This window comes from Eretmochelys imbricata, chromosome 27, assembly GCF_965152235.1.
Source record: "Eretmochelys imbricata isolate rEreImb1 chromosome 27, rEreImb1.hap1, whole genome shotgun sequence".
NCBI classification, from domain to species: domain Eukaryota; kingdom Metazoa; phylum Chordata; order Testudines; family Cheloniidae; genus Eretmochelys; species Eretmochelys imbricata.
The window spans coordinates 8435661-8460847 of NC_135598.1; the positions used below are offsets into that span (position 1 = coordinate 8435661).

The window sequence follows — 25187 nt, forward strand, 5'->3', positions numbered from 1 at the left end:
GAGCCAGATCTTGGCCCTTCAGTTTAATATTATGGGTAGCATCCGGATGATATTTGTCAGTGGCGTAAGTGAGGAGCGCAACACCTATTGCACTGGAGAGGCACATGCTTATACCAGCAGCCAGTTTGGCCCTATTGATAGGAAATGCTGCACCCAATTGGCCATTGAGCCCAATATCCTGCCTCCACCAGGGGCTAGCACCAACTGCTTCCAAGGGAAGTGCAAAGGCTCCAGTCACGGAATCTGGAATAAGCTGGGAAATTCCTTCCTGACCCTCATTGGCCAGTAATTGGCTTGTGCCCTGAAGCAGGCGGGTGGAACACGTTGCACGGGGAGAATAGATACAACGGTTTGGTAGGTCGGAGAGGGGTGGGAACTGGAAAAGAAAGACAGACTATGGAGTGAAAGAAGAGAACAGAGCCAAGACCCAGAGGGCTTGATGCTGTCGCTCCCGGCACCTCTGCCCTCGCCTACTCCCAGGCAAAGTGCTGCTGGAGGCACCCAGGCCTTGCACCTCCTTTGCTCCCAGGGCAGAATCGGAGCCAGAGGGAACAGAGAGCACGTGAGACGTGGAACAAAGCGGGAAGGGAAGGAGGAGTTCAGGGTGGATGGACAGAGAAGGGGGATCCCATGCCCTGGGTGAGCCAATGACTAATGGCTTGAGCAGGGAGGGAGGACTTCAGCCCTAGTGACCTCCGCCCGTCTCCCCCAGGCACTGTCCTTCTGGACCTGCCTGAGAAGTTCCTGGCAGGCATCACCAATCAGCTGATCGACCAAATGATCTATGAAGGGCAGCTCAAACCACAGGACAGAGAGACGATCCTGAGAACCCTGCTGCTACAGCACAGGTACCGGTCCTCTGCCACCCGCCCGGAGGGCAGCGAGGGGATGTGCTGTGGCCTTGACTTCTTTCTGGGGGAGCTGGGAAAGGGGGAGTCTGAGGAGAGGGGGGGCGCTGGGGAATCCCAGCATCCTGGCTCTTCCGATTGGGAGTGTTTCATCCTGCAGGCCCCTTTGCACAAGTGCCAGTCCCATTTACGCAGGTGCAAATGACGATGCAATGTGCAAGATTGTGGGAAGGTGGCGGGGGGAGGGAGGGAGTAGAGGAATTGGGAGAGCTTTGCCTGCTCACACCCCCACCCCCAGATACAACAGTCTTCTGCTTCCTTTGCTAAACCGCGCAGCATTACTGGGTGCAGTTAATCAGCCACCATGTCCCATCCCAGAGGTGGCCGCATTGCAGTAGCTGGTGAAGTGATTCCTGCGGCCAGATCCCAAGAGGTGTTTGTAATATTGGAGGTTCCTTTGCAATGAAATGCTCAATCAATATTAATTTATTAATTAGGGATAATTAACAATTATTTGGTCAATGGGATGTGGGGTGTGGGGGGGGCGGGTAGAACAAACCTGTCCATCTGCTTGGGCAGTGTCTCCTGCAGAGTGATATGGTCTGGGTTTTTTCCTCCCCCTTTCTGCAGCCACCCAGATGAGTCTGAATCCATGGGGACCCTTTTCCCAGGCCAACTGGAACGAGAGGGCACCAAGGACGAGGTCACCTCCCAGCCGCTCATGCAGGAATATCACCAGATCGAGATGCAGACGCTCACGAGCACAGAACAGGCAAGGAGATGGTGGGAACGGGCCCCCAGCTTGAGAACCTCAGGACAGCCATTTATGGGGGGATGGGGAGCAGCAGGTGGCAGAGGGACCCACCAAGAGCTCGCATCTGCGGGGCCTCCTGCATCATGCCAGGTGGCAGCCGGTGGAGTCCCACCAGGCGGGACCTGGGTCTGTCGAGTGAATGAGCAGCAAGGGACACCAAGAACCTGAGGCTGAAATCCAAGCACAGTAGGAGCCCAGCATGTGCACACAGAGGCTGCAGCTTCTGGAGTGAGGGCATCTCAAGGGGGGTTGCTCTCAGCGCTGGGGCTGGTCCAGCTGGGGATGTGAGCCGTGGGCATGGCCACAGGTGGGCTTAGCAGCGCAGTGGAGAGAAACGCGGCTGATGACACACCTGTGCCCTGGCGGGGGGGGGGGGAGGAGGGGAGGGTGGCCCCCCGCACGATGAGAATCTCTGAATTTGCGTCTCTGCAGGAAGGGCCCCGGGGGCACGCCCCCAGGAAGCAGCTCCTCGAGAAGATCCCGGAGGATGCCGAGGCCACGCTGGTCCTCGTAGGTGAGCGCGACCCTCTCCTGCGCCCCCTGGGGCTCCTGAGCCATGCCACATGCCTCCATCACGGGGAAGGGGCTGGGCAGGAGGCCAGATCCAGGTGGCTGCTCTGGAACCAGCTTTGCTTGGAGCTGGGCACCAGGATCCAGCTGAGCAAGACCAGTTGTGGGAGGGGAGATGCCACTCGGCGCACGGCAGAGGCTGGCCTGGGCGGGAGGGGAGGCCCCACGTTCTGGCTTTTGTTGTCTCGTGCACTTGGGCAGCTTTCTCTGTGCCCAGCTGAAACACTGTTTTGCTTGCATGTCTGGCTTGATGTAACCTCGCTCACTTTGCTCCGTCTCTCTCTCCCTCTCTTTCCCCTCCTGCTCTCTTTCATCCTCTCCGTTTTGTTCCCTTTCCCTGCCCCCACCCTCCAGCCCTTTGCCGGTGCTTGGAACCCGTCCCCCTCCGCCTGCCCTCTGTGCCGAGCCCCGCCAGTGACCCCCCTGCCATCCCGTCCTCTCTCTAGGCCGTGCCGCCTTCCTGGATCACCCCACCTTGGCCTTCGTGCGCCTGAGGGAAGCAGTGGAGCTGGACTTGGTCCTGCAGGTGTCCGTCCCCGTGAGGTTCCTCTTCATGGTGCTGGGACCCGACTCCCCGCACATCAGTTACCATGAGATCGGACGGGCCGTCTCCACCATGATGGCAGAAAGGGTACGGCGGCCTCCCGAAGACTGGGGATCTGTGCCCATGACACCCCCAGGCAGCGGCTCCTTCCCCGCCTACATACAGAATAGGATATCAGGGCCCTACATCCCACTCCCTGACAGCCACCTCTGGCCCTGTCTCAAACACGCATGTTAAAGGCCTCTGGCCTTCCCGCTAAGGATAATACCTCCATCGTAGCCAGGGGGAGGCATTGCAGAGCTGGAGGGAAAAGACTTTGCCTCCTGCCCTTTCGGGGTTGGAGTGAGGAGCCCACGTTCTAAGGGCCTGATCCCAAGCTCATGGAAGTCAACGGGGGTCTTTCCATCTGCTCCAATAGACTCTGGGACAGCGCCACCGGGCGGTGCTGGGTGCCATGACCCAGTTTGCTCACCGCGAGGCACTCCCTCGTGGCCGGCCGTGGGGTAGCAGCTCTCTCACTGGGCTAGCGCCCCCGGACGATGGGCATGCTGGCATTGTGGTCATCTCTCTGTCTGTAACTCAGCCCTCCGGCTGGGTCACTAGCTTCAGACTTGCCCTTCCGGGGGGGGGCCCAGCCAGCAAAACGAAAAGCCTCAGAAATGTCTTTAAACACAACCAAAAACCTTTCCCCCCTCTCTGGGCCACTTCTCCAGCCTGTCCCCTGGTGTAGACAGTGCTCTGTCGTGGGCGGGCTCCTCCTGCGGACTCAGCTGCTGCCCCTCACAGGGGCGGGTTAACCGACTGGAAAAGCTCTCCCGTTGGTGTAGCCGAGTTTTCCCTGAAGTGTTAGCTGCACCGGCCCAGCGTTTTCAGTGTAGACCTGCCCTGAGCTGCTGGAACAGGATATAGGGCAACAGGGAGCCCAGCTGGCCGGATGGTTTAGAAGGGCCTTAGCTCACTAGTGCCCCACTGTGATGGAGCGGTCCCAGGGGTCCCAGGGGTAAGCCATGGCAGTGCCCGTGCGGGGAGTCTCGCTGCCCTCCTGAGCCTCCCTCTCCCCTGGCAGGGGTTCCGTAGGGACGCCTACCTGGCGGAGGAGCGCCAGGACCTGATAAAGGGTGTGGAGGAGTTTCTGGATTGCAGCATTGTCCTCCCGCCCTGCGAGATCCAGAACGAGCAGCTCCTCAGGAGCCTGGTGCCCATGCAGAAGGAGCTGCTGCGGAAGAGGTACCTGCCAGACGAGAAGAAGCCGGAAATGAAGATCTTAAAGGGTATGTAGGGCCCAGTCTGGAGGCAGCATGTAGGTTCTGGAGAAGCTTCTTGTCCTAGCCCTAGAGGCCCCCAGCTTGGTAGACGGCTGGTAGATGGCTGGTGGACAGCCTTGAAAATCAAAGCAGCGGGACCCCTGAGTAGGACAATGGAGGTTCTTCTACCTCCTGCAGACCAAAGCCACCACCCCTGGTCCCTGCCCACAATGGTCCCTGCCCACCATGGGAAGGATCCTTTGGGAGGGCGATGCATGAATGGGGCAGCGCTGGGGGCGGGTGGAGGTTTATTGGGGAGCAGTGTGGAAGAAACCCAGGGCAGAGGGAGCATGGATGTTGAATTCCAATGCCCCCCGGGGCGGGGGTCAGGGTCAGGTTTGGTGGCTCATTGCGCGGGTTGGGGGAGAGCCTGACACTGAGTACATTGCAGGGAGCCCCACTCTCCACCGAGGAGAGGACAGCACCTGGAGATCAGGGTTTGCAGGCTGGTGCTGCGTGGACATGGAGCTGAGCCCCGATTGCTCTAGAGACGGTGGCCCCTTGGGGCCAGGTGTGGGGAGAAAGCCCAGGAGAGAGAGAAGACAGAGGCTGAATTTCCCCCTCACTCCTGGCATTACCTCCCCAGCCTGGCCACGGGTGCCTTTGTCTCCCTGCAGATCTAGGCCTGGCAGACAAGGCCCTCGAGGAGGAGGATGACCCCCTGCGGCGGACTGGCCGGCCCTTCGGGGGCCTGGTGCGGGACATCAAGCGCCGCTACCCCAAATACCTCAGCGACATCAAGGACGCCCTCAGTGCCCAGTGCCTGGCTGCCGTCATCTTCATTTATTTCGCAGCCCTCTCCCCGGCCATCACCTTCGGGGGCCTGCTGGGTAAGTGGGACCCAGCTGCTGGCCCCCAGGGAACCAGGGTGACTCCCTGGGGCCCCTGCCCCTTCAGGCAGCCCCAGACCCGCTCTGGAGAGTGCCCTGGTGGGATCAGGAGGGTCCCTGGCCCACGGGGGTCCCCGCCCCTCTCTGCTGACTTGCACTGTTGTTTCTAGGGGAAAAGACAAGCAACATGATAGGGGTCTCAGAGCTGCTGGTCTCCACAGCCGCACAGGGCATCATCTTCTGCCTCCTCGGCGCTCAGCCCCTGCTGGTGGTTGGCTTTTCAGGTCCCCTGCTGGTCTTTGAAGAAGCCTTTTTTAAGGTAGGTGCCCTGGTTCCCTCCTCTAGCCCTGCATATGCCCATTGTCCCCCCCCACCTGCCCCGCAGCTTGATCCCCCGTGTGGCTTTGCAGGGAAAGGTGTGGCAGGTCCAGCTCTCCCTCCCATAAGGCCTCCCCGGCTGCCTTACACAGCCCATCCCCTGGGGCAGAAACCTTCCCGGAGCCCAGGCCCCCAGCACCTGGGGAGCGGGAGACCCATGACTCCACCTCCCAGCTTCATACCCGCCCCCCCGCCTGAGGATCACTCCAGCCTGATGGAGCACAAACCCATCCTTCCCAGCAGGAGGCGCTGCCCCCTCCTTCTCTGGGGCAGCCCCCACCCCTTGGGACCACCAGAGCCGTAAGCCCATGGACAGAGCAAAGCCCAGCAGTGCCCAGGGCCATGCTGCCGGGCCACAGCATCCCCAGCCATTGGGAAGGAGGCCAAGCCGGGGTCGATGGAGCTGCGGGGTCCCAGGCTGGATGGCAGGAGGGCGTGGGGTAGTGGTGGGGAGAATGTTGTCACGGAGTCCCTGGGCGATGCTCTGGAACTGCTCCCCATGAAGCCAGTCAGGACTCTGGGGAAGTCTCCTTTCTGGGAGCAGATTGTCTTCAGGACACACAGCTCACCCGGCTTCCACCTTCCTGGGTCTGACCTCGGAGCATTCAGCCTCCTCTGCCCCTCCGTGCGCTTCCCCCAGCGAGTCCGCCCAGGCAGGGTCCTGGGGAAGCCAGAGGGTCCTGCCCCCCCAACTCCGCAGTCAGACGTGACTCTCAGCCAGCCAGTAAAACAGAACAGGTTTTTATTAGACGACAGGAACATGGTCTAAAACAGAGCTTGTAGGTGCAGAGAACAGGACCCCTCAGCCGGGTCCATTTTGGGGGGCAGTGAGCCAGACAACCACGTCTGCCCCTTCACTCCTTGTCCGCAGCCAGCCCCAAACTGAAACTCTCTCCAGCCCCTCCTCCTCTGGGCTTTGTCCCTTTCCTGGGCCAGGAGGTCACCTGATTCCTTTGTTCTCCAACCCTTTAGCTCTCACCTTGCAGGGGTGAAGGGCCCAGGCTATCAGTTGCCAGGAAACAGGGTGTCGGCCATTCTCTGTGTCCAGACCCCTGCACACACCTATCCTCTAGGGCTCTGCAACGATCATACACCCTTACCCCACCACCTAGATACTTAAGAACGCAGAGGGGAAACTGAGGCACCCCCACACTATTCAGAGGAAACATTAAGAACAGTCCCGCTTTGTCACAGATGTGCAGGAAGGACTGGTCTGTCCAGGCTGAGCTGGGCTGCTAGGAGCAGGAGCTGGGGGAGCTGGGGTGAAGAGGTGGCGGGGGGAGGCAGGGGTTGGTTAGGAGGGGAGGCGGGATAGAGTCTCTTGGGGGGCAGAGTTGGGGTTGGGAAGAAGAGTGTGAAGGGTTTTAGGGGGAGCTTGGTGGGTCCGGGCCCTGTCTGGTCCAAGGTAGAAGTGGAGATGAGGCCAGCTGAGAGGCCACCGGAGGAGAAGGAAAAGGACCACAGGAGACTCAAGCCCTGCTTTGCTTCCCCCTCGCCCCCAGTTCTGTGAGAGCTACGGCATGGAGTACATCGTGGGCCGGGTCTGGATCGGCTTCTGGCTCATCATCCTGGTGCTGCTGGTGGTGGCCTTTGAGGGCAGCTTCCTGGTGCGCTACATCTCACGCTACACCCAGGAGATCTTCTCCTTCCTCATCTCCCTCATCTTCATCTACGAGACCTTCGCCAAGCTCATTGCGGTAATGCCGGGGCGGGGAGGGCCACCCCGCGGCTCGGTTCAAAGAGGCTTTATTGCTGTCCCAGCGCAGGTTGCCCAAGAGACAGACCCGGCTGGTATCTGACCTGCCCAGGGTGGGTCCCCTGAGCGGGTTGGGTCCCTTTGTCCACTGTGTCCATCCCCGGCCTGGTGGCAGGTTGCTCCGTAGGGCTATTCTTGTAATGTTCTGCGCATGTGCATAGGGGAGTGGGGGATTGTGCACATATGAAGTATGGGGTGGGGGTGCATGGTTGTGTGATTTGGGGTGGAGTTTCACACATGTGTGGATATAATTCATAGCATCATAGGACTAGAAGGGACCCCAGGAGGTCATCTAGTCCACTCCCCTGCACTCAAGGCAGGACTAAGTATTATCTAGATCATCCCTGACAGGTGTTTGTCCAACCTGCTCTTAAATATCCCCAATGATGGAGATTCCACAACCTCCCTGGGCAATTTAACTACTCTGACAGTTAGGAATTTTTTCCTACTGTCCAACCTAAACCTCCCTTGCTGCAATTTAAGCCCATTGCTTCTTGTCCTACCCTGAGAGGTTAAGGAGAACAATTCTTCTCCCTCCTCCTTGTAACAATTGCGTTGGTGGACAGGATTACTTGTGATTGTTGGGTCTGTCAATGGGTGGGTAGGTGGAGTGCAGCAGAGTGATGACTCACCGGCACAGCACCTCCTGCTGGTTGTCTGGGAATTAGCTCTTTCCAGCCTCGGAGCGCCCTCTAATGGCCGGTGTCTCACCTGCCTCAGGTCCCCGTGTCCCTCCCGGAGCCGTTGCCCCTTTCCTTGGGTTCTGCCCCCAGCAGTACCCCCACACTCTGGGTCTCCTCTCCATAGGGCCCTCTATGCCCACCTTGCCTCAGTGGCTACTGCCAGTCGTCATCCAGCCCCCTCTCACTGGGGCAAACTGCAGTGTAATGGCCACTCATCACTGGCAAGGGGGTTGGACCATCTGCCTATGCCCGGGCTGCACCTCTGCAGCCCCAGTACCTGCCTTGGGCCTTTAACCAGGCCTCAGCCTTGGGGGTTTACCAGGCTGGAGCTCCCCAGCTCCTCTTGCCCTTGCCCTTGCCCTTGCCCTTGCCCTTGCCCTTGCCCTTGCCCTTGCCCTTGCCCTTGCCCTTGCCCTTGCCCCGCTCCGCTTCCGGTACCGGTACCGGTACCCTGTGCTCCCAGGCAGCTAGATCCTTCTCCCTCCAGGGCTGGAGAGAGACTGACTCAGATCCTGGCTCTCAGCCCTTTTAAAGGGCCCGCTGTGGCCTGCTTGGGCGTGGCCCCAGCTGTGGCTGCTTCCCCAATCAGACTAGGCTTTTCCCACCGGAGTGGGGAAACTGCCCCACTACACGGCGGGATGCCCATGTCTCTAGGGATGTGTAACGGACCCGGATGTGATTGTGTGGATACACATGGCTGTGGGTCCGTATGGCTGTGCGGGTACGTGTGTAGCGTGTTTGCAGATTGCATGCGTGAGTACGTAATGCGTTCACGTATAAGGCGTGGGCGTATGGGTGTGTAACAGAGCATCACGTGGACGGTGTCTGTGCAGCATATATGCATATGTTGGCCTGTCATTTCATGCAGCACGCGTGGGGGGGATGTCTACATTAGGAAAGTAAGGGGCTTTTTTACACATGCCAGCTAACATGGTAGCACCAAAACAGGTTACTGCCTTGTGTAGACAGTGCTAGTCGTGTTTAACCACGTCCGCTGGCCGCGATCAACCCTAGCCTCTCGGGCACGTCGTTAACCGGGACGGTCCTTGCCGGCTGCACGCGCGAAGTGACCGCTCGTGTTCCTGCTCTAGACAAGCCCCTTTGGAAACCCTGCACCTGAAGCTTTGCTGGCATCTTTGCCACATTTCACTGACCCGTTAAAAAAAATAATTTGGTCGCAGGAAGTGAGGTCACAGAGACACGGTTTCCATAGAAACTGAGAGCGAGCGAGTGAGTGCAAGAGTGAGCGAATGGGGGAGAGAGAAAGATACAGGAGGGAGAACAGGGAGAGAGATGGAGATGGAGCCCATCTGATAAGCTGCTTTTCCTCCTCCGCCGCCATTCTGTGCCTCAGTTTCACCCAGGGATGCTAATTCTAGGCTGCAACATGCAAATCCCAGCTCCAGTTTATGCACTGGGAGACCCCCCATCCCGTGTCTCCGAACCCCCCAGCCCACAGCAGCATGGCGCAGGCTTTGGTGGTTCTGCACTGCCGTCAGGCCTGAGATCGGGCTTCTCGGTCTGTTTGGGCGGAGCCGGGGATGGCTGGAAACCACGGCGGGCCGGGGAAGAGAGGAATCCAGCTGTGGCAGCTTGTCATTGTTGGGTGCCCCTGGCTGATTCCCAGAGAGGAGGCTCTTTTCAGATGTACACACACACATATCACACAGGGAAATCGCACAACTCACAGACAGATGGGCACAGTCACACAACACATGGACACAGAGAGACACACACATCACCTGGACACACACAGACAAGTCACCCAGATACTCACCACGCTCAGACATTCAGACGGGCACAGTCACAGTCACACAACACATGGACACACACGCACACGGAGCACATGGACACACAATGACACACACAAACCCACACACGGACTCACTCACGGCAGTCAGCTGCCCCATTGGTTTCCCACTCACTGGAGCTTTGTTTCAAATGAAACAAGGAGGATATTGATGCTAAAAATAACGCCCCTTTCCCATCCTTCCACGCTGCCAGCTGCTGCCGTTCCCTCTGCGTTCCCATGGCCCACACCCTGACAGGCCGGTCCCTCCTGCCAGAGCAGGGATAGCACACCAGACACGCAGAGAGGTGTGCTCCTAAAACACAAGCTGCAGCACAATGCAGCTGTGCGTCAGAGTGCCCTACGGACGGGCGAGGGGGAAGATACAGAGGGACGCAGCTAGGCCACCCTCCTTTCTGGGACAGGATTATCTCTGGCCCTGCATTCTCCAGGGCTGGCTTTAATCAGCCCATGCAATGGGGCTCCCCCCCTTCCCAGAGGGGGGCAATGCCACAGACTTAGGGAGCTCACTGTCAGGGTTTCCTGGGTACATTGCTGGGTTTCACCCCATCCTTCCTAGTTACCCCACCTCCTCACCAGAGCCTCCCCTCCGTGCGCTCTGGCCCTGCAGGTGCATGGGGACAGTTATTCAGCCCCCTCTCTTGGTCACCACTTAGCTATGCCAGGTGTATGTAACAGTGGGCCCAGGGGAGTTAGGTGCCCAGCTCCAATTGAATTTCAATAGCATTTGGAGGAGGGGGGTTGTTTGAAAACCCCAGCCGGGCATTTGGTTTTTCCATTTGGTTGGTCCTGTCTGCGGCTGCCCGTGCTGCATTTGGGCGCGGACACGGATCGGATCACGAACACAGACAGCGGGCAGGTGGCCAGCCCACGAGGGGTATCAGGGGATGCCAGCAGCGGCACTGAACCCAGTACAGTGCAACTGGGCCCTGATCCACGCTGTGCTTTGTTGGTCTCCTTTAACGCTGCGGGAGGAATGGGCTCCTGGAATAAAACCCCGTAAAGGGCTGGGGCAGGGGAGAGGTAGCCAGGGGTGGCAGGTGCGTGGGAGGCATGGGAATGGGACCCGAGTCTAAACCCTCTCTCTTCTCGCTGTCCCCTCCCCACCCCCATGCCATAGCAGCCTCCTGTCTCCTTGGAGGCTGCGGGGTCTCACCCCTGCCATGGGGGCAGTGAAGACAGGTCAAGTGGGGAGAGTCCAATCTGTCTCTTGCCTTTCCTGTGGGATTTCACTTCCCCTTCTTTCCCCAGTCAAGCCCTTCCCATGCCCCCTGTCTGGGACAGCTCCCCTCCACTGAATCTCAATCCCACGGGGATCAATAGAAATTGTAGCCTGTGAGCCATCCCCCAGGGATGCCCAGAAACTGTGTGTGGGGGGGTGCTGACAGTGTCTGCTCTAGGCAGGAAAGAGGGGCTGGGGTTTTTGTCCCAAAGGGATCATGCTCTAAGATTAACCCAACCCCGCCACTGGGTGGCCCTGTGAGGAGGGTGGCACAAAGCCCCGGAAGGGGAGGGTACCGCTGCCCCTATGAATGGGCTGAAGCAGGAGCAGGGCTCGGGGTGGGTGGGGCTCTAGAGAAATGGACTCAGGACCATCCTGCGATTGCCACCTGCCCTCCGTCCTGCCTCCCTGACCCGCTGGCTTCCTCCCCAGATCTTCCAGAAGCACCCCCTGCAGAAGAGTTATGGGTCCAGAGACCCGCAACCCAACACAGCCCTGCTCTCCCTGGTCCTCATGGCCGGCACCTTCTTCATCGCCTTCTTCCTGCGCAAGTTCAAGAACAGCGCTTTCCTGCCCGGCAAGGTGGGTCTCAGCGCCAGGCCCGGCCTCCTGCTGTGGCTCCTTCGTACAGCCCCTGGGGGACCCACATTGCTGGGGCCCCACTCGCCCCGTTGTCCGACCGTGGGGCTGGAACTTGGGACTCCCAGCACTAAAAGTCACTGCGACTTGGGCTGAAGGCCAAGGCCTCAGCTGGGACTTTTTAACCTGAGCAGCGGGTTACCTCCTCTGCACTTCTAGGGTAGGGTTTGCGGAGCGGCTCCATCACCAGAGGGGGAGGATCCCCCCTCACCCCAGGGTCCTTGCAGTGCCCAGCCCAGCTGCTTGGGAGGGGGCAGGATTTGGGACTAAACTTGTTGGTTTGGGTTTAAAGTGGCTGGGGGATGGGCGTTGGCGAAGTCAGGTCTCTCCCTAGGGCAGCCATGCCAGCTTGCCACCTGCGGGCCTCCCCAGCCGTGCGTTTCCTCCACCCGCGAGTCGCAGCCCAGGCCCCGTTCGGTCCTCAGCCTCTCTGCTCAGCCTGCCAGCCAGGGGTATGTCCTGGGATCGGGGCCCGGCCCTGAGACCCGCCAAACCCCTTTCACCCAGGCCGCCAGAGAGGCAAAGATGCTTAAAAGGTCACAGAGGCCCTGGGTCAGGTCTGCAGATGGAGGCGTTCACTGCCCTTGGGGGCGAATGGCTCCTCCTCCGCCCACGGGGTCTGCTCCTCGCCTCCTGTCGCAGTACAGCATGGGCTGGTTCTTCACCTCGATGGACAAAGGAGCTGGGTGGGAGCCTTGTACCCGAGAGCAGCCAGCCTCTGCCTCTCCCTCCCAGAGCAGCCAGTTCCCCTCTCTCTTCTGGGGCTTCTGCTCTCATCTGTAGTTGGCCAGCATCCTCCACCCCAGACATCTCCAGGGTCCTCAAGCTCCTGGATGCTACGCAGACAAGCCGCTTCCTCCTGTAGCTCTCTGACCTCCTTTCTGAGGGACTCCACCCACAGACCTCTCTCACACCCAGTACTTCCCTCCTGCCTGGCTTTCACCAGCAGGGACATGCAGGCCGCTTTCCCAGCAAGTCATGGCCAAGGCTTGTGGGGAGCTGCCGGGGTCCCCCACCAGACAGGTGCAGGCAAAGGAAGAGTTATTAGATCTGAACTGCTGACCTTGAGGTGAAAGGCTCATTATTCCATTCCCTCTTGCTGCCAGTTCACCAACTTGGGCTGAACCTACAGGCAAAAGCCCCTTGAGTCCCCTTCCTAAACCCACTGTGAGCCAGCCAGTCCCCTTGACCTGCTCCCAGATTAGACGCAAGGAGGTGAGAAGCCCTGTGTACCATCTCCTAGGCCCCACCGGGTGAGCCAGTCCCCCCACACCTGGGGCCAGATTGGAACCAGTGCCCCCTCCAGGTGAAATGGCCTGTATCCCAGACCCTGCCCCCAGCATTAACACAGTGGCTGTTTGATTCACACAGCTGTTTTTCCCTAGCTCCGGCGCGTGATTGGTGACTTTGGGGTCCCCATTTCCATCTTCATCATGGCGCTGGCTGACTTCTTCATGAAGGACAACACATACACCCAGGTGAGTGAGTGGAGAAGGGGAAGGGTGCATTGATGCATGTGGCCCCAGCTTTTTGCAGGGGCCAGACTCGGCATGAGCGGTCGGTATTGGCCTGAGAATGCTCACGATCTCATGTCTGTGTGTGTCGCTCCTTCCATCCACTTTGCAGACTTCACTGACGGTGGACAGGGTGCGGGCTAGTGGTTTGACTAGGAGACTGGCCCTCAGGACTCCTGGTTTCTAAGCCTGTATCTGAGAAAGGAACGTGATTAAGGGGGGGCTATGCTGGGATACTCCCGTTGTGTAGACCCAGCCTACAGGAACAAAAGGTTTTTCTCCAGTGCTGAAGGAACAAGACCTCCCTGAACAATGATAGGTAGATCAACAGAAGCGGTTTTCTGTCAACCTTGCTGTGTCCACATAGGTCAACATAGCTATGGTGCCCAGGGGGGTAGATTTTTCAAGCCCCTGACTGACAGATCTATGTTGACCTAAATGTTTAGTGTAGACCAGGCCCTCACGGCTACAGCAGGGGATGGGGCATCAGGACTCCTGGGTTCTATTCCTATGTCTGCAGCCAACTGATCATGTGATCATCCGTGAGTCATTTCACCTCTTGGTACCAACCTCCAAGGGCAGAGATAATGAGGTTGCATTAATTAACTGCTCTGCAGAGTGCTCAGATGAAAGGCATTAGAGAAGGGCCAGTCTCCATTTTGGAGCGCTCCATGCTGGTGACCTCTCAGGGCCCCACGCCCATGCTCACCCTCTGCTGCAGACTCCCGGGTGCTCTGTCCCTTCTGCCACTGCCTGGCTCTGGATTCGGGCATTTGGACCATTCATCTCTCTCGGTCTCTCTTCCAGAAACTTAGCGTTCCTAAAGGCCTCCAGGTCTCCAATACAACTGCCCGGGGATGGTTCATCCATCCGCTGGGGAAAAACAAAGACTTCCCAATCTGGATGATGTTTGGTGCTGCCCTTCCTGCCGTCTTGGTCTTTATCCTCATTTTCCTGGAGTCGCAGATCACAACGTAAGGCCATGGTTCTCAACCAGGGCTCCGGGGCCCCCGGGGGGCTGCGAGCAGGTTTCAGGGGGTCCGCCGGGCAGAGCCAGCATTAGACTTCTTGGGGCCAAAGGCAGAAAGGCGAAGCCCAACCACATGGGGCTGAAGCCCGGTGCCCCAAGACCCGCCACCCAGGGCTGAAGCCGAAGCCTGAGCAACTTAGCTTTGCGGGGTCTCCTGCGGTGTGGGGCCCTGGGCAACTGCCCTGCTTGCAGCTGACCTAATGCTGGCTCTGGCTTTTATATGCAGAAAGCCAGTTGTTGTGGCATAGGTGGGCCATGGAGTTTTTATAGCATGTTGGGGGGGCCTCTGAAAGAAAAAGGGTGAGAACCCCTGACGTAAGGGACTGGAGGGTGGGGGAGAGGGAGAGGGTGACCTGGAGATTGGGGCTGCGAAAAGGAGTGGTGGAGAGATGGAGACACAGCAGAGCAAGCGAGAAGAAGAGGAGGAAGGGATAGAAAAGAGGAAGAAAAGGAGGGATGGAGAGGCAGAAGAAGAAAGAGAAGAGCTCTGACCTTACTGCTGAAGAGATCCTGGGGGCTCCATCCCTCTGCAGATCTGAGGATTGGAAGGGCTGTCCTCTCTTCTGCTGCTTCAGGGGGATGAGAGCAGGGAGGCTGATGGGGTGAGGAGGGATGGATGGGCACAATCCTTGGATTACAGCGGATGCTATTTCACCCTCTCCCCCAGGCTGATTGTGAGCAAGCCCGAGAGGAAGCTGGTGAAGGGTTCGGGTTTCCATCTGGACCTGCTGCTGATTGTCGGCATGGGAGGCATAGCCGCGCTCTTTGGCATGCCCTGGCTCAGTGCCACCACGGTGAGGACCATCACTCATGCCAACGCCCTGACAGTGATGGCCAAGGCCACCACCCCTGGGGAGAAGGTCCACGTCCAGGAGGTCAAGGAGCAGAGGATCAGTGGGCTCCTGGTGTCCATCCTTGTAGGTGAGTCTTTCTAAATGGGCTTTCAGGAGGGCACCATCCCAGCAGCCTGGATGGCTCAAGTGGGCTGGGAATAGGATGATGGAGCACGGCCCCTCTAGGTGGCTAGTTCAGATTCAGTCCCTGTGGGCAGTGAGCATGGCTGTGTTTGTGGAGATGGTCGTGGCCCAGTTCCTAGCAGGACCAGCATCTGTGGTGCAAAAACTACAGCCATGGATGGCTTCCCTCTCAAGCAAGCAGCCAAGGACAGATTGGCTGCGGTGAGAACTTGCCAGGGCGGGGATGAAGATGGTGCTGAGGGGACAAAGGAGACGTGCTTCCCTGCAGCCTCTTCTGTGGCTAACAAGGCGTCTCTTGGGACCTTTCCCTGCGCACGTGAGAAATGGGACAATGCAGAGGAACGCTGGCCCGGTGCTGGCACCGAGGTCCGGGCTGGGCTCTTGGCAGCTCTCCAGCTGGCCCGTGAAGGGAAGGCTCACCCTCCAGCCAAGCTGGCGTTTCTAGGCCACTCCATTCTCACAGGGACGCCTCTCTCCCCGGCAGGTCTCTCGATCCTCATGGAGCCCATCCTGAAGCTGATCCCGCTGGCTGTGCTCTTCGGGATCTTCCTCTACATGGGGGTCACCTCCTTGAACGGGATCCAGCTTTATGACCGCATCCTCCTCCTGCTGAAGCCACCCAAGTACCACCCCGACGAGCCCTACGTCAAACGGGTGAGGGCGCTGCTCCTCTCTGCTTCGTTGTGGGGGGTTTTCCTTGGCCGGGTGGGGTGGCAACAGGCTCTCCCAGCTGAGGAAGGGCAAAGGGGACAGGTCCTCCCACGCTCTCCGCTATCGGGTGTGTTGCAGACAAGACGGGTGTCGGTACCGCACAGCTCTGGCCTGCTTGGTCCAGAGCTCATGTTTGGTTGCAGCTCCTCAGACTTACGTGGCTACAGGGAAAATTTCCCAGGAGGCCCCAGGACTTGGGGGACCCTAATGGCCCCTCTGAGCCACAGCAAACTGTGCACAGATCCCGTCTGAGTCCAGAACTGGCAGGGGCCACAGGGCCCGACGGAACCTAGCTCCCCACACAGGGTCTGGCGGCTGGAGAAGTCTTGCAGGGGGCATGATCTAAGCCAGCCCCTCATGTGCTAACTCACAGTGCTGGGGGAGCAGGGGCAGCGCATTGGCCAGCCCAGCCCCGAGGCCGCTGGGATCACAGCACTCAGCACCAGTCTTATCAGAAAGGAGGAAAGATCATCCCGCTCCCACTTGGGGCCTGGAGGGGCAGGGCCAGGGCAGACTCGGCATGGACCACCCACTGCCCAGATCACCTGCACGGAAACCCTTCCTCTCTCCTGTCCCCAGAGACCCTCACCTCCCCAGTCCCAGGCTGCAGATGCCCCCTGCTTCCCCAGGTCTGGGGAGCAGCGGGGAGACACCCCATTCCTCTCCCTGGCACGGATCTGAAGTGTGGGGCATGCAGAGAGGGGAGGTGCTTGCTCTTGGTGCTAGACTCTCCTGCTGGTTCGTGGGATCCTGTGCATCAAGTGGGTTGCAGCTCTGCCCAAGCGGGGTACGGGGGGGTGCTGTCTCAGGGGTGGGGGCCACCGGGGCAGCTCTGAATCTCCCCGGCTTTTGCCTTAAAGGTGAAGACCTGGCGGATGCACATCTTCACGTTCACCCAGATCATGTGCCTGGCCACCCTGTGGGTGGTGAAGTCCACCCCGGCCTCCTTGGCGTTGCCGTTCCTCCTCATCCTGACGGTGCCCCTGCGCCGCTTCCTGCTCCCCAAGATCTTCAAGGACATCGAACTCAAGTGTGTAGGTATCCATTGCCCTGCACCCCAAGCCTTTGCTCCAAGAGGTGGGAGGGGAGGACATGGAGGAGGTGGGGAGCAGCTCCCTGATAGAGAATCATCAGAGAGGAGGGCGCTTCCCAATTCCTTTCTGGACAGCATTTGATCTTCCATCCCCATCCTCCAGCACCCAAGATGTGAGTCCCATTGCCGTGCCCTGAGAAGAGAGCCACACGACTGGGCAGGGCAGGCCCTCAGGGCTTCCTGGTTCTCTCTGCTCCTACCCCCCATCCCACGAGAGCCCTAATGGTATCCCCGCTTCCTTCCAGCTGGACGCAGACGATGCCGACGTGACCTTTGATGAGACAGAAGGCCGTGATGTGTACCATGAAGTGCAGATGCCGATCTGAGCCCCTGCTTTCTTGTGTCCTCCATATAAGGAACAGAGGGTTCCTTTCCCAGGCTTTTCAGAGAGCCCAGAGTCTGGGTTCAAAGAAATGTGTGTGTGTGTGTGTGTGTGTGTGTGTGACACACAGACACACACACACGCCAAGGAATCTATGTAGCTACACACCACACACACTCACACACACGCACATTACATGCGCTTCCGATTCTGTAGCACCACAAAGCAACTTTACAAGACTTCAAAACCTGACCTGGAGGACAAATAGTGCTTCCAAGCTGCATCCAGATTGCTAGAGATGGGCACCCAAGACGTGGACTCCGTTCGGCGCTGGTTCAGCAGCTAAGTGACCCGGGAATATATTTCTCTTTTTTTGTTTTCTTTTTATGGCTTGATCTGTTGTACCCACCCGCTGGGATAAAGGGCCAGCTCTCCGGGGAAGAGGGAATCTTGGCTCTCATCTGCTTGCCCGGCCGTGTATGTACCGCTACACAGATGGGCATGTGGTCTGGTGCTCCCTTTTGCCTCAGCCCCTGGGTAGTAATGATTCCTGCCAGATTTCATTTTTTTACAGACCGTTAAAGAGTTAATCCCACTGGCAGGGCTCTTTGCAGACCCTGGCCCTGGTGTATGTAGCCCAGGGCATACAAAGCAAAACAGTAAGCACTCAGCCAGAGTCCAAGGAGATGGCTTGGAAGGGCTGCTTCTCCTCCCAGATGAAGAAGGCGGCTCCAAAAGAGAGCAAGGAAGAAGGCAAGTGAGGAAAAGCCAAGGCGGAGAGGCAGCCTTTAGAATCACCTTGTGGCCACGGAACCAAGGGAGCACCAAGTGCCCGTCAGTCCGGGGTGGCCTCGGGCTAACAGAATCCAGGTTGCCACGGTGGAGGGATGGGGCTAGCCGAGGGATCCATCCTGCAGCCTTCTGCACAAGGAGGGCAGGGTGAGAGGGGAAGTCAGGCAGGTTTTGCCCAGGAGCCTGAGGCTGGGGTGAATTCTCCCCGACCTCCCCTCCCACCAGCTTCCGAGCCCTTTCCCAGACAAACTTTGGTGCTAACCGGTCTGAGGACTCTGCTCAGACAGGACCCTAAGCTGTACATGTTGCTCCTTTATACTTATTTCCAGGGCCTCTGGGGCACTTGCTTGGGAACTGAACCGGGCTCCCCTGGTTCGGGGCTCACGTTGCAGCCAGGCCTGAAAAAAAATGTTACCGGAGGGGGACAAAGCGTTCGCTGATGGCCCTGGGATCTCCTGTGTGCAGGCAAAGTGTGGCTGTGGCTGGCACCATGTCCAGCTCAGGACGAGAGGATGGGGGTTAGAATTCTGCGCTCTCATCACGGATGACATGTAATTAGCGCCTATAACAAGTTACTTTAACAAACCCCTTTGCAGTCAATAAAGGGCTGGGTAGAAACCAGGTGGCCAACCCCAGATGCTCCAACATCCTCACCCCCAGTCCCCATAGATCTCCCAGGAAAGGGAAGGGAAGGGAGCACTAGCTCCAGGCAGATGCTGTATCCTCAGCCTGGCCATGTTACTAAGCTGTGTTCGAATCCCGCTCGGGCAGGATTTCCCCCAGAATGTGGCTCCCTCTGACTAACACAATACAGCATCGCTGACCTTGGGCCAAGTGCTGAGTGGTGTAAGCAGGTGCAGCTGCCGCTGAGCCCCGCTAGGGTCGTGTTCGCTTACACCAGCACTGGATTGGATCCCTTATATAACCTGACACGGGTGCTGCTTTTCCTTACTGCAGCAATTTCATCTGGACAGTGGCGTGGGTGGGACGTCCCAAGAAGGGCTCAGAGCCTCCAACAAGCACAATGAGAGTGGAGGGTGCTCAGCACCTTACGGGATCCAGCCCGTGTTCAGATCCTTTTCCAGCTGTGCAGAGGATTGCACCTGCTCTGCCCTTTCTCAGCATCCCTCCTCGAGTCAAGCCCTCCAACGATCTAAGAGCCCATCCAATTCTGCATCCATGTAACTCTGCCAATCAGACCAGATTAAGGCAGATCTGAATCAGGCCCTCAGTCTGTGAAACATCACGAGCTTCACAACCTTTGTTTGTATGATTTAGTTAGTGTAGAATAAAGACTTCAGGCCAAATCTTCAGCAGATCTAAATAATCAGCGCTTCACTGACTTCAAGGAACCCAGCTGGTTTTCTTTTGTTTGTATTAACTTATCGTCTGTCCCGGGGAATTCAATATGTAAATAGGAAGAGGATAAATTTATATATTTGGCATTAAGAAAATAATGATAAAACGGATCTTAAAAAAAAAGTTTTATAATGCTTTTGTAGTTAGAGTCTATGTAAAAAGCAAAAAAAAAAAAAAAAAAAGAGCGGGTGAAATGACCTGTATATTTTACACTAGTGATAAAGGATGTTTGTAATTTATTTTTTAAAAAATGTATTTAAAAATATTCTGATTGTGCTTCTGCCTTGTAAAAGAATGCTAGGGGATGAGGAAGGGTATATGTGCATGCTTGAAAGAATCCCCCTTGCAGAAAGTTGGGGGGAACCATTTGATAGTCTAGGAAGGCTTTTTTAAAGGATATTTGTAGAGACAGATTTAGGGACCACCATGTCCACTTTAGTGTTTTTAAACTAATATTAATATACTTTTTTTTTTTAATCCATTTTGTTTTCATTGAAACATTCCCCTGCTGTGGCTGCCACCCAGCCAGATTCTGATCTGTTAGACCAATACAAATCTGGAGCAACTCCTTTGACATCAGTAGAGATGATCTGGATTCTTACCAGGGCAAGTGAGATTAGAAGCTGACCCCCCAGCCCAGCTGCTAGGACATGAGAACCAGGAAGTGAAATTGACTAGAAGAAATAAGGTTAAACGAACTAGTTGGTTGTTTCCCTCGCCGCATTGTCTCTAAAATGAGTGAAATGCGAAAACAAACAAACAAAGAGCATAAATAGAGATAAGTGGTAGAAATTCTTTCAGGTAGAATCATCTCAGGGGTTATTGGGAACGTAAAGAAGAAATTTGTGCTTTAGAAATTATGAGCCTGCCTCAAAGCCCACTGAAGCCAATAGGAGTCTCTCCATTGACTCTGATGGGTGTTGGATCGCATCCTCTATGATTTGTTGGGTTTTTTTTAAACCAGATGGTGCCTCCTTTATAGGGCCGGACCATGCAAAGTGCTGAGCAGCTCCTGATAGCACCTTGCAGACTCCAGCTGATAGTTCTCAGTCCTGACACTCCTCTCCCTTACTCTGGTTTAAAGCAGGAGTAACTCCCCCTGAAGTCAGCAGAGCTGCGTAAGCATAAAACAGGGTAAGGAGATGGAGACTCAGGCTCCTTGTGTTTAGGTGGCCTCTGGGGGGACTGTCTTCTTTGGAGGAGAAGCCCCTCCATGCACTGGAAGAATGAATGGGGGCAAGTAAGGGTGTGAGGTGAATGAGGCAGCACCACCTACCTCGTTTCTTAAATGCTGGATTCACTAAGGATTCTGGATCTTTGGCAAGTTTTTTAAAAGATAGACTTGAACATGAATTGAATTGTGTTTAAAAAAAAAAAAAGAAAGAAAGAGAGAATGGACTGATTCTGCTCTGTGTAACTCCAGCTTTACCCTGTGTAATGCCACTGAAATCAAGAGTCACACTGGCTTGGAACCGGAGTCAGGCCCAAAGATCCCAGAGCTGAGCAATAAATGATGTGAATGGAACTCACTAAAGGGCTTAGAGTGTGTGCATGTTACAGTCTTTTCCACATGGGGAAGGGGGTTTTGCAGGATTTGTTGCTGCCTGGGGCTGGAAGCAAGAGATACTAAACGTAAGTCCAATGTTCAAACTGGATACGCTCAGCTAAGGCACTCAGTTCTACATTTGGCCTCTTGAACAGGCAGTTAGTTGCCTAAACACCCCTGTAAGGTGCCAAGTGAGCCCAGTTGGCTCAGATGTCTAAGTGGCAGTGCGCAAGCCAGATCTGGAACTGAGCACTGTATGTGTGAGAGAGAGAGAGGAAACCGTGATCATGTGTGGGAATGTATTTGTGTGTGCGAAAGAGATTGTGTGTCTGTGCACATGACAGAATTCTGTCTACTTAACTATTGATTAGACCATGAGCAGAGGCTTTTCCCCTTGTGAGAAAAAAGGATAGAAAGGGACCGTAGGACAAAGCTGACTTTAGTGTGAGAATCCGGCCTGCACTGTACCTCACTCGGACCATTGTTGTCTGGCCCGTGTGGCCCAAACCAAACCTACCTTGAGATATATTGTGTTAGGATTATTCTGTAGCCTTGTCACCTGTATGTCAGAACTAAACAGAAGGTTGTGTGCTTTGGTTTTTCATGAAATTAAAAATAATGCACCTCTGTATGATGCTTCGAAAAAAATAAAAAATACATGTGAATGAAAAAAATCACCTGGAGAAATTATTTTTTTGCATTTACCAGCAGATTCTCTTATTTATAATAAGAATTAAGAGAATTGCAATAGCTCCGAGAAACCCCAGCCATGGATCAGGCCCCTGTAATGCCAGGTGTTGTACAAAACACAGAACAAAAACAGTTCATTCTCAAGGAGCTTATTCTGTGCAAATAAAACAGTTTAATACATGCAAAAAGATCATCACCTGCTTTAATTCCTAACTTCCAGGGGCCCTGGCAGCTCTCTGTCTCTAGGGCTGCAGACCCTCCATCGTAGGATTTTCTCCACCACAATGTTATTTACGTGATAGTAGCACGTGCAGCCTCCAAATGAGATCAAGGCCCTGGTGTGCTGGGCACTGTTCACAGACTTAGGTTACGTCTACATTACAGACTTCTGCCAGTGTACCTCAGTGCAGAGGGATGATCCCTAACCAACAGAGCAGTGTCCAGCAGTACCAGCAAATCTGGTGTTTTATTAGTTTAGCTTGTTTTGCTTATGGCGGTGGGCTTAACTAGACCTATACAGATTGGGTGACCAGATATCAAGTGTGAAAAATCAGGACGGGGGGGGGGGGGGGGGGTAGTAGGCATCTATATAAGAAAAAACCCCAAATATTGGGACTGTCCCTATAAAATCGGGACATCTGGTCACCCTACGTACAGAGCACAGTTCTACTGATATAGCTGTCGTGACATTAGGAGTCATTGGTCAGTACGGTATGCTGGTATTCCTGTCATGGTAAAGGGCTCCTAGTATAAAGGTGGTGTTAGTGAGAGATAGTCCCTGTCCTGAAATGCTTAGCTCAGATCCTCAAAGGTATTTAGATGCCTAACTTCCATGGGACTTTGAGCCCATGGGCTTGTATAACAGGGCGTCTTGCCCCTAGAGGCTGAAAGGCCTGGGGCCAGCCAACCCTGATTACTAAGGCGTCATACCTTTGAGCGTGACACATACCAGGGCACAATCCAGACTAACGAGTAGCTGGGTCACCCCTGCCCTGTAACCCCTTTACAGTACCTTCCTGCAGAACCTCCAACTGGGACTGCTCACACACAGCCTCCAGCATGCAAGAGCCACACGTTGGCTCTTACCAGCCTGGGATATGCTGCAGAGTAACCCCAGCACGCCCCCAGTCCCAGAACTTCCCCCAGCAATGTACATCTGTGCTGCCCAGCCCTCTCCTGGACAGTACAAAGATATTACGTCCATTATTCCTTTAAGGGAATAATATGCCAGTTTATTATTTTAAATACAGTACCCAGACACTCCAATTTAGACACACTGGATTAGATAAAACAGTCAAACAAATTTGTTAACTGCAAAGAGATCTGAAGTGAGTATAAGGAATGAGGCATAAAAGTCAGAACAATAAAGATAAAACATTTACTAGTATCTACTTAAGAAACTATCTTAGTTGCAAAGAAAATTCTCTCCCACATGCTCCAGCAGATTACTGACCGAATTCTCAAGATCAGGACCCTGCCCCCAGCGTTCAACAGCTGTTTTCTTTGTCTTCTCAGGGGCAGAGAATGTGATAGGCAGGAAGAGAGGGAAGGGCATTGTGGGGTGTTTGTCCCTCCTTTCTCAGTTTCAGGCCCCCTCTTGAAAAACATTTCCAGCTGAGACCCATAAGACAACGTCTACATGGAAGGATGTTCCCTGCTGGGTTTTTTTCACTGGTTTGAATTTCCTGTGTTTTCCCTCCCTGTTTAAGGACTCTGTTTACTGCTTAAATGCAAATTAAGGCAAGCACACATTCCTTCCTTTGTCTAGCACAGACCCCCACTTCTGCCTGGGCAGGGCTGTGGGGTGTGTTAATATCCTACAGTGGGACCTTATATCTTCCCACACAGGTGCTGACTTTACAATGTGCTGGACGGTGCTCGTCTCCTGGCTCTGCCCCAGACCCTGCCCCCCCCACACCCTTCCCCAAAGGCCCTACACCCACCCCGCCTCTTCCTGCCCCTGCTCCACCCGCACCCCACCTCTTCCTGCCCCTCTCCCAAGCATGGTGCATCCTTGATCCCCCACGCCCCGCAGCCTCCTGCACACCGTGAAGCAGCTGATTGTGGCGGGCAGGAGGCACAGGGAGAGGGGGGAGGCGCTGGTCGGCGGGGCTCACCAGCGGGCAGGAGGTGCTGGGGTGAGGGAAAAGGTTCTGATAGGGGGACCATTTTTTCCCTGTGGGTGCTCCAGCCCCGGAGCACTCACGGAGTTGGCGCCTATGTCTTCCCATACACTGTTGCCACACATTTCACTGACCAGGACAATACAGACCAGTCAGTTATGAGTTTTCAAATGATAGCTTACAAGGCTTATTCTGTACAAAGATTATTAAAATAGCTTGTCCAGTGTGAACACAGGGGTATGTTCTGTCATACAGTGATCTGGAAGCAGCTGGACGCTGCAAGGGAAGGGAAAATGCTGATCTACTCCCAGGCCAAGAGAGACGGAGCAAAGTGGGTTTATTTAAAATTGCAACCAGCCATTGTGGCTCAAATAATCATTTGTTTCTAATAAACAAACATTAAGATTATGTGGGTCCAAGAAACAGTTGGTCGTCTCCTGAGGGAATGCAGAGTGTACCCATTCAAAGGGGCTGTTTATATGTAAAATGTAGAGGCCTTCACCTTGTAAAACATTTGCTGTAAGGCCTAGTAAGAGCGGCCGGAAATGGAGCAACACTGCAAGTCTTTAAGAATAATGGGAAAGGTGAAAGATTGTAATTCTTGAATTATGGGGTCCTGTGCTTGGCGGTCAGAGCCGCATCAAGGGAGCCTGCTTCGCCGTGAAACACAAGAAGAGGGGAGGGATGCTCAGGGCTCAGATTGCTAGGGGTGAGCATGCTATAGCAGAGAGTCCTGGGAGTTCGGATAGAGACTCCAGCCGAGCAGGACCGAGGCCTGCCAAAGCAGGAAAGGCCTCAGGCAGGAAGGAGGGAGAGAAACCTTTGCTTCATGTGGCCTTTTGGCTGGGGTTTGTTCTGGGATTGTGAGCTTTGTCTGGCGTTTATTTTATTTTTATTAGACCCAGTTCCCAAGGAAGGGTATTTCTGACTACCCAAAAAAAAAAAAAAATGCTGGATGAAGTTTATTTGAACAGTCCAAGAGGGGAAACTGAGGCAGGCTGCCTGTAGTGACTCCAGGCCGTGAGGGGAGCACAGATGGCGGCCGACCCGGTTACAGCTTGTCAACACACCAAACATGAACAGCTTTAACTATTCCAGTTTCGTTTAAGCCACACAACACTCCTCGTGTGGCCGAAGTTATCGTGGTATAAAGGTGCTTACATCGGGATCTCTATTCCCCTTCCCATACAGGAATGGGAATGAGCTACACTGGTATAGGACTCCTTTATACCAAATTAGCTCCATCCACACCAGGGGTTACACCAGTTTAACTACAGTGGTTAAAAAAAAGCCATCATGTGCCTCACAGAGATAGTTATACCAGGACAAACTCTGTGTGTGACCAGACAAAGAGCAGGAGAGGCGGAGTTTGTTACCCCAAATCTTTCAAACAAGGAGCTTAGGCACAGACAAATTAAGGATAAAATGGTCAAAAATGCCTAAGGCCCCATCTACACTCCAGTGTGCAACCCCCCCACAGCCAACCCAGCAGAAACCCGGGGGTAGACACAGCTATGCTGCAGAAGAATGCTTCTGGCAACATAGCTTAACGTCGCGGGGGTGTTACTCTGCCAGCAGAAAAACTCCTTCTGTCCGCATACAAGTGTGTCTGCATCAGGCGGCTCTGCCAGG

At 55.4% G+C, this 25187-nt stretch overlaps 1 protein-coding gene across 4 annotated transcripts in view; it reads left to right on the top strand.

The window, feature by feature from the left end:
• The window catches only part of SLC4A1 (solute carrier family 4 member 1 (Diego blood group)), a 42061-nt gene extending 20645 nt beyond the window's left edge, over positions 1 to 21416 (top strand). For 3 of the 4 annotated variants that reach the window (XM_077806593.1, XM_077806592.1, XM_077806594.1), the window contains exons 6-20: positions 713 to 848; positions 1479 to 1620; positions 2095 to 2176; positions 2679 to 2863; positions 3843 to 4047; positions 4698 to 4910; positions 5081 to 5229; positions 6791 to 6985; positions 11192 to 11341; positions 12784 to 12876; positions 13720 to 13886; positions 14610 to 14863; positions 15404 to 15573; positions 16491 to 16664; positions 16969 to 21416. In XM_077806593.1, coding sequence (XP_077662719.1) covers positions 713 to 848; positions 1479 to 1620; positions 2095 to 2176; positions 2679 to 2863; positions 3843 to 4047; positions 4698 to 4910; positions 5081 to 5229; positions 6791 to 6985; positions 11192 to 11341; positions 12784 to 12876; positions 13720 to 13886; positions 14610 to 14863; positions 15404 to 15573; positions 16491 to 16664; positions 16969 to 17049 — 2396 coding nt within the window. In that variant the 3' untranslated portion in view covers positions 17050 to 21416. The remainder of the gene's footprint in view (positions 1 to 712; positions 849 to 1478; positions 1621 to 2094; positions 2177 to 2678; positions 2864 to 3842; positions 4048 to 4697; positions 4911 to 5080; positions 5230 to 6790; positions 6986 to 11191; positions 11342 to 12783; positions 12877 to 13719; positions 13887 to 14609; positions 14864 to 15403; positions 15574 to 16490; positions 16665 to 16968) is intronic. The other variant, XR_013344642.1, reaches the window with a different exon arrangement.
• Positions 21417 to 25187: the final 3771 nt, after the last annotated feature.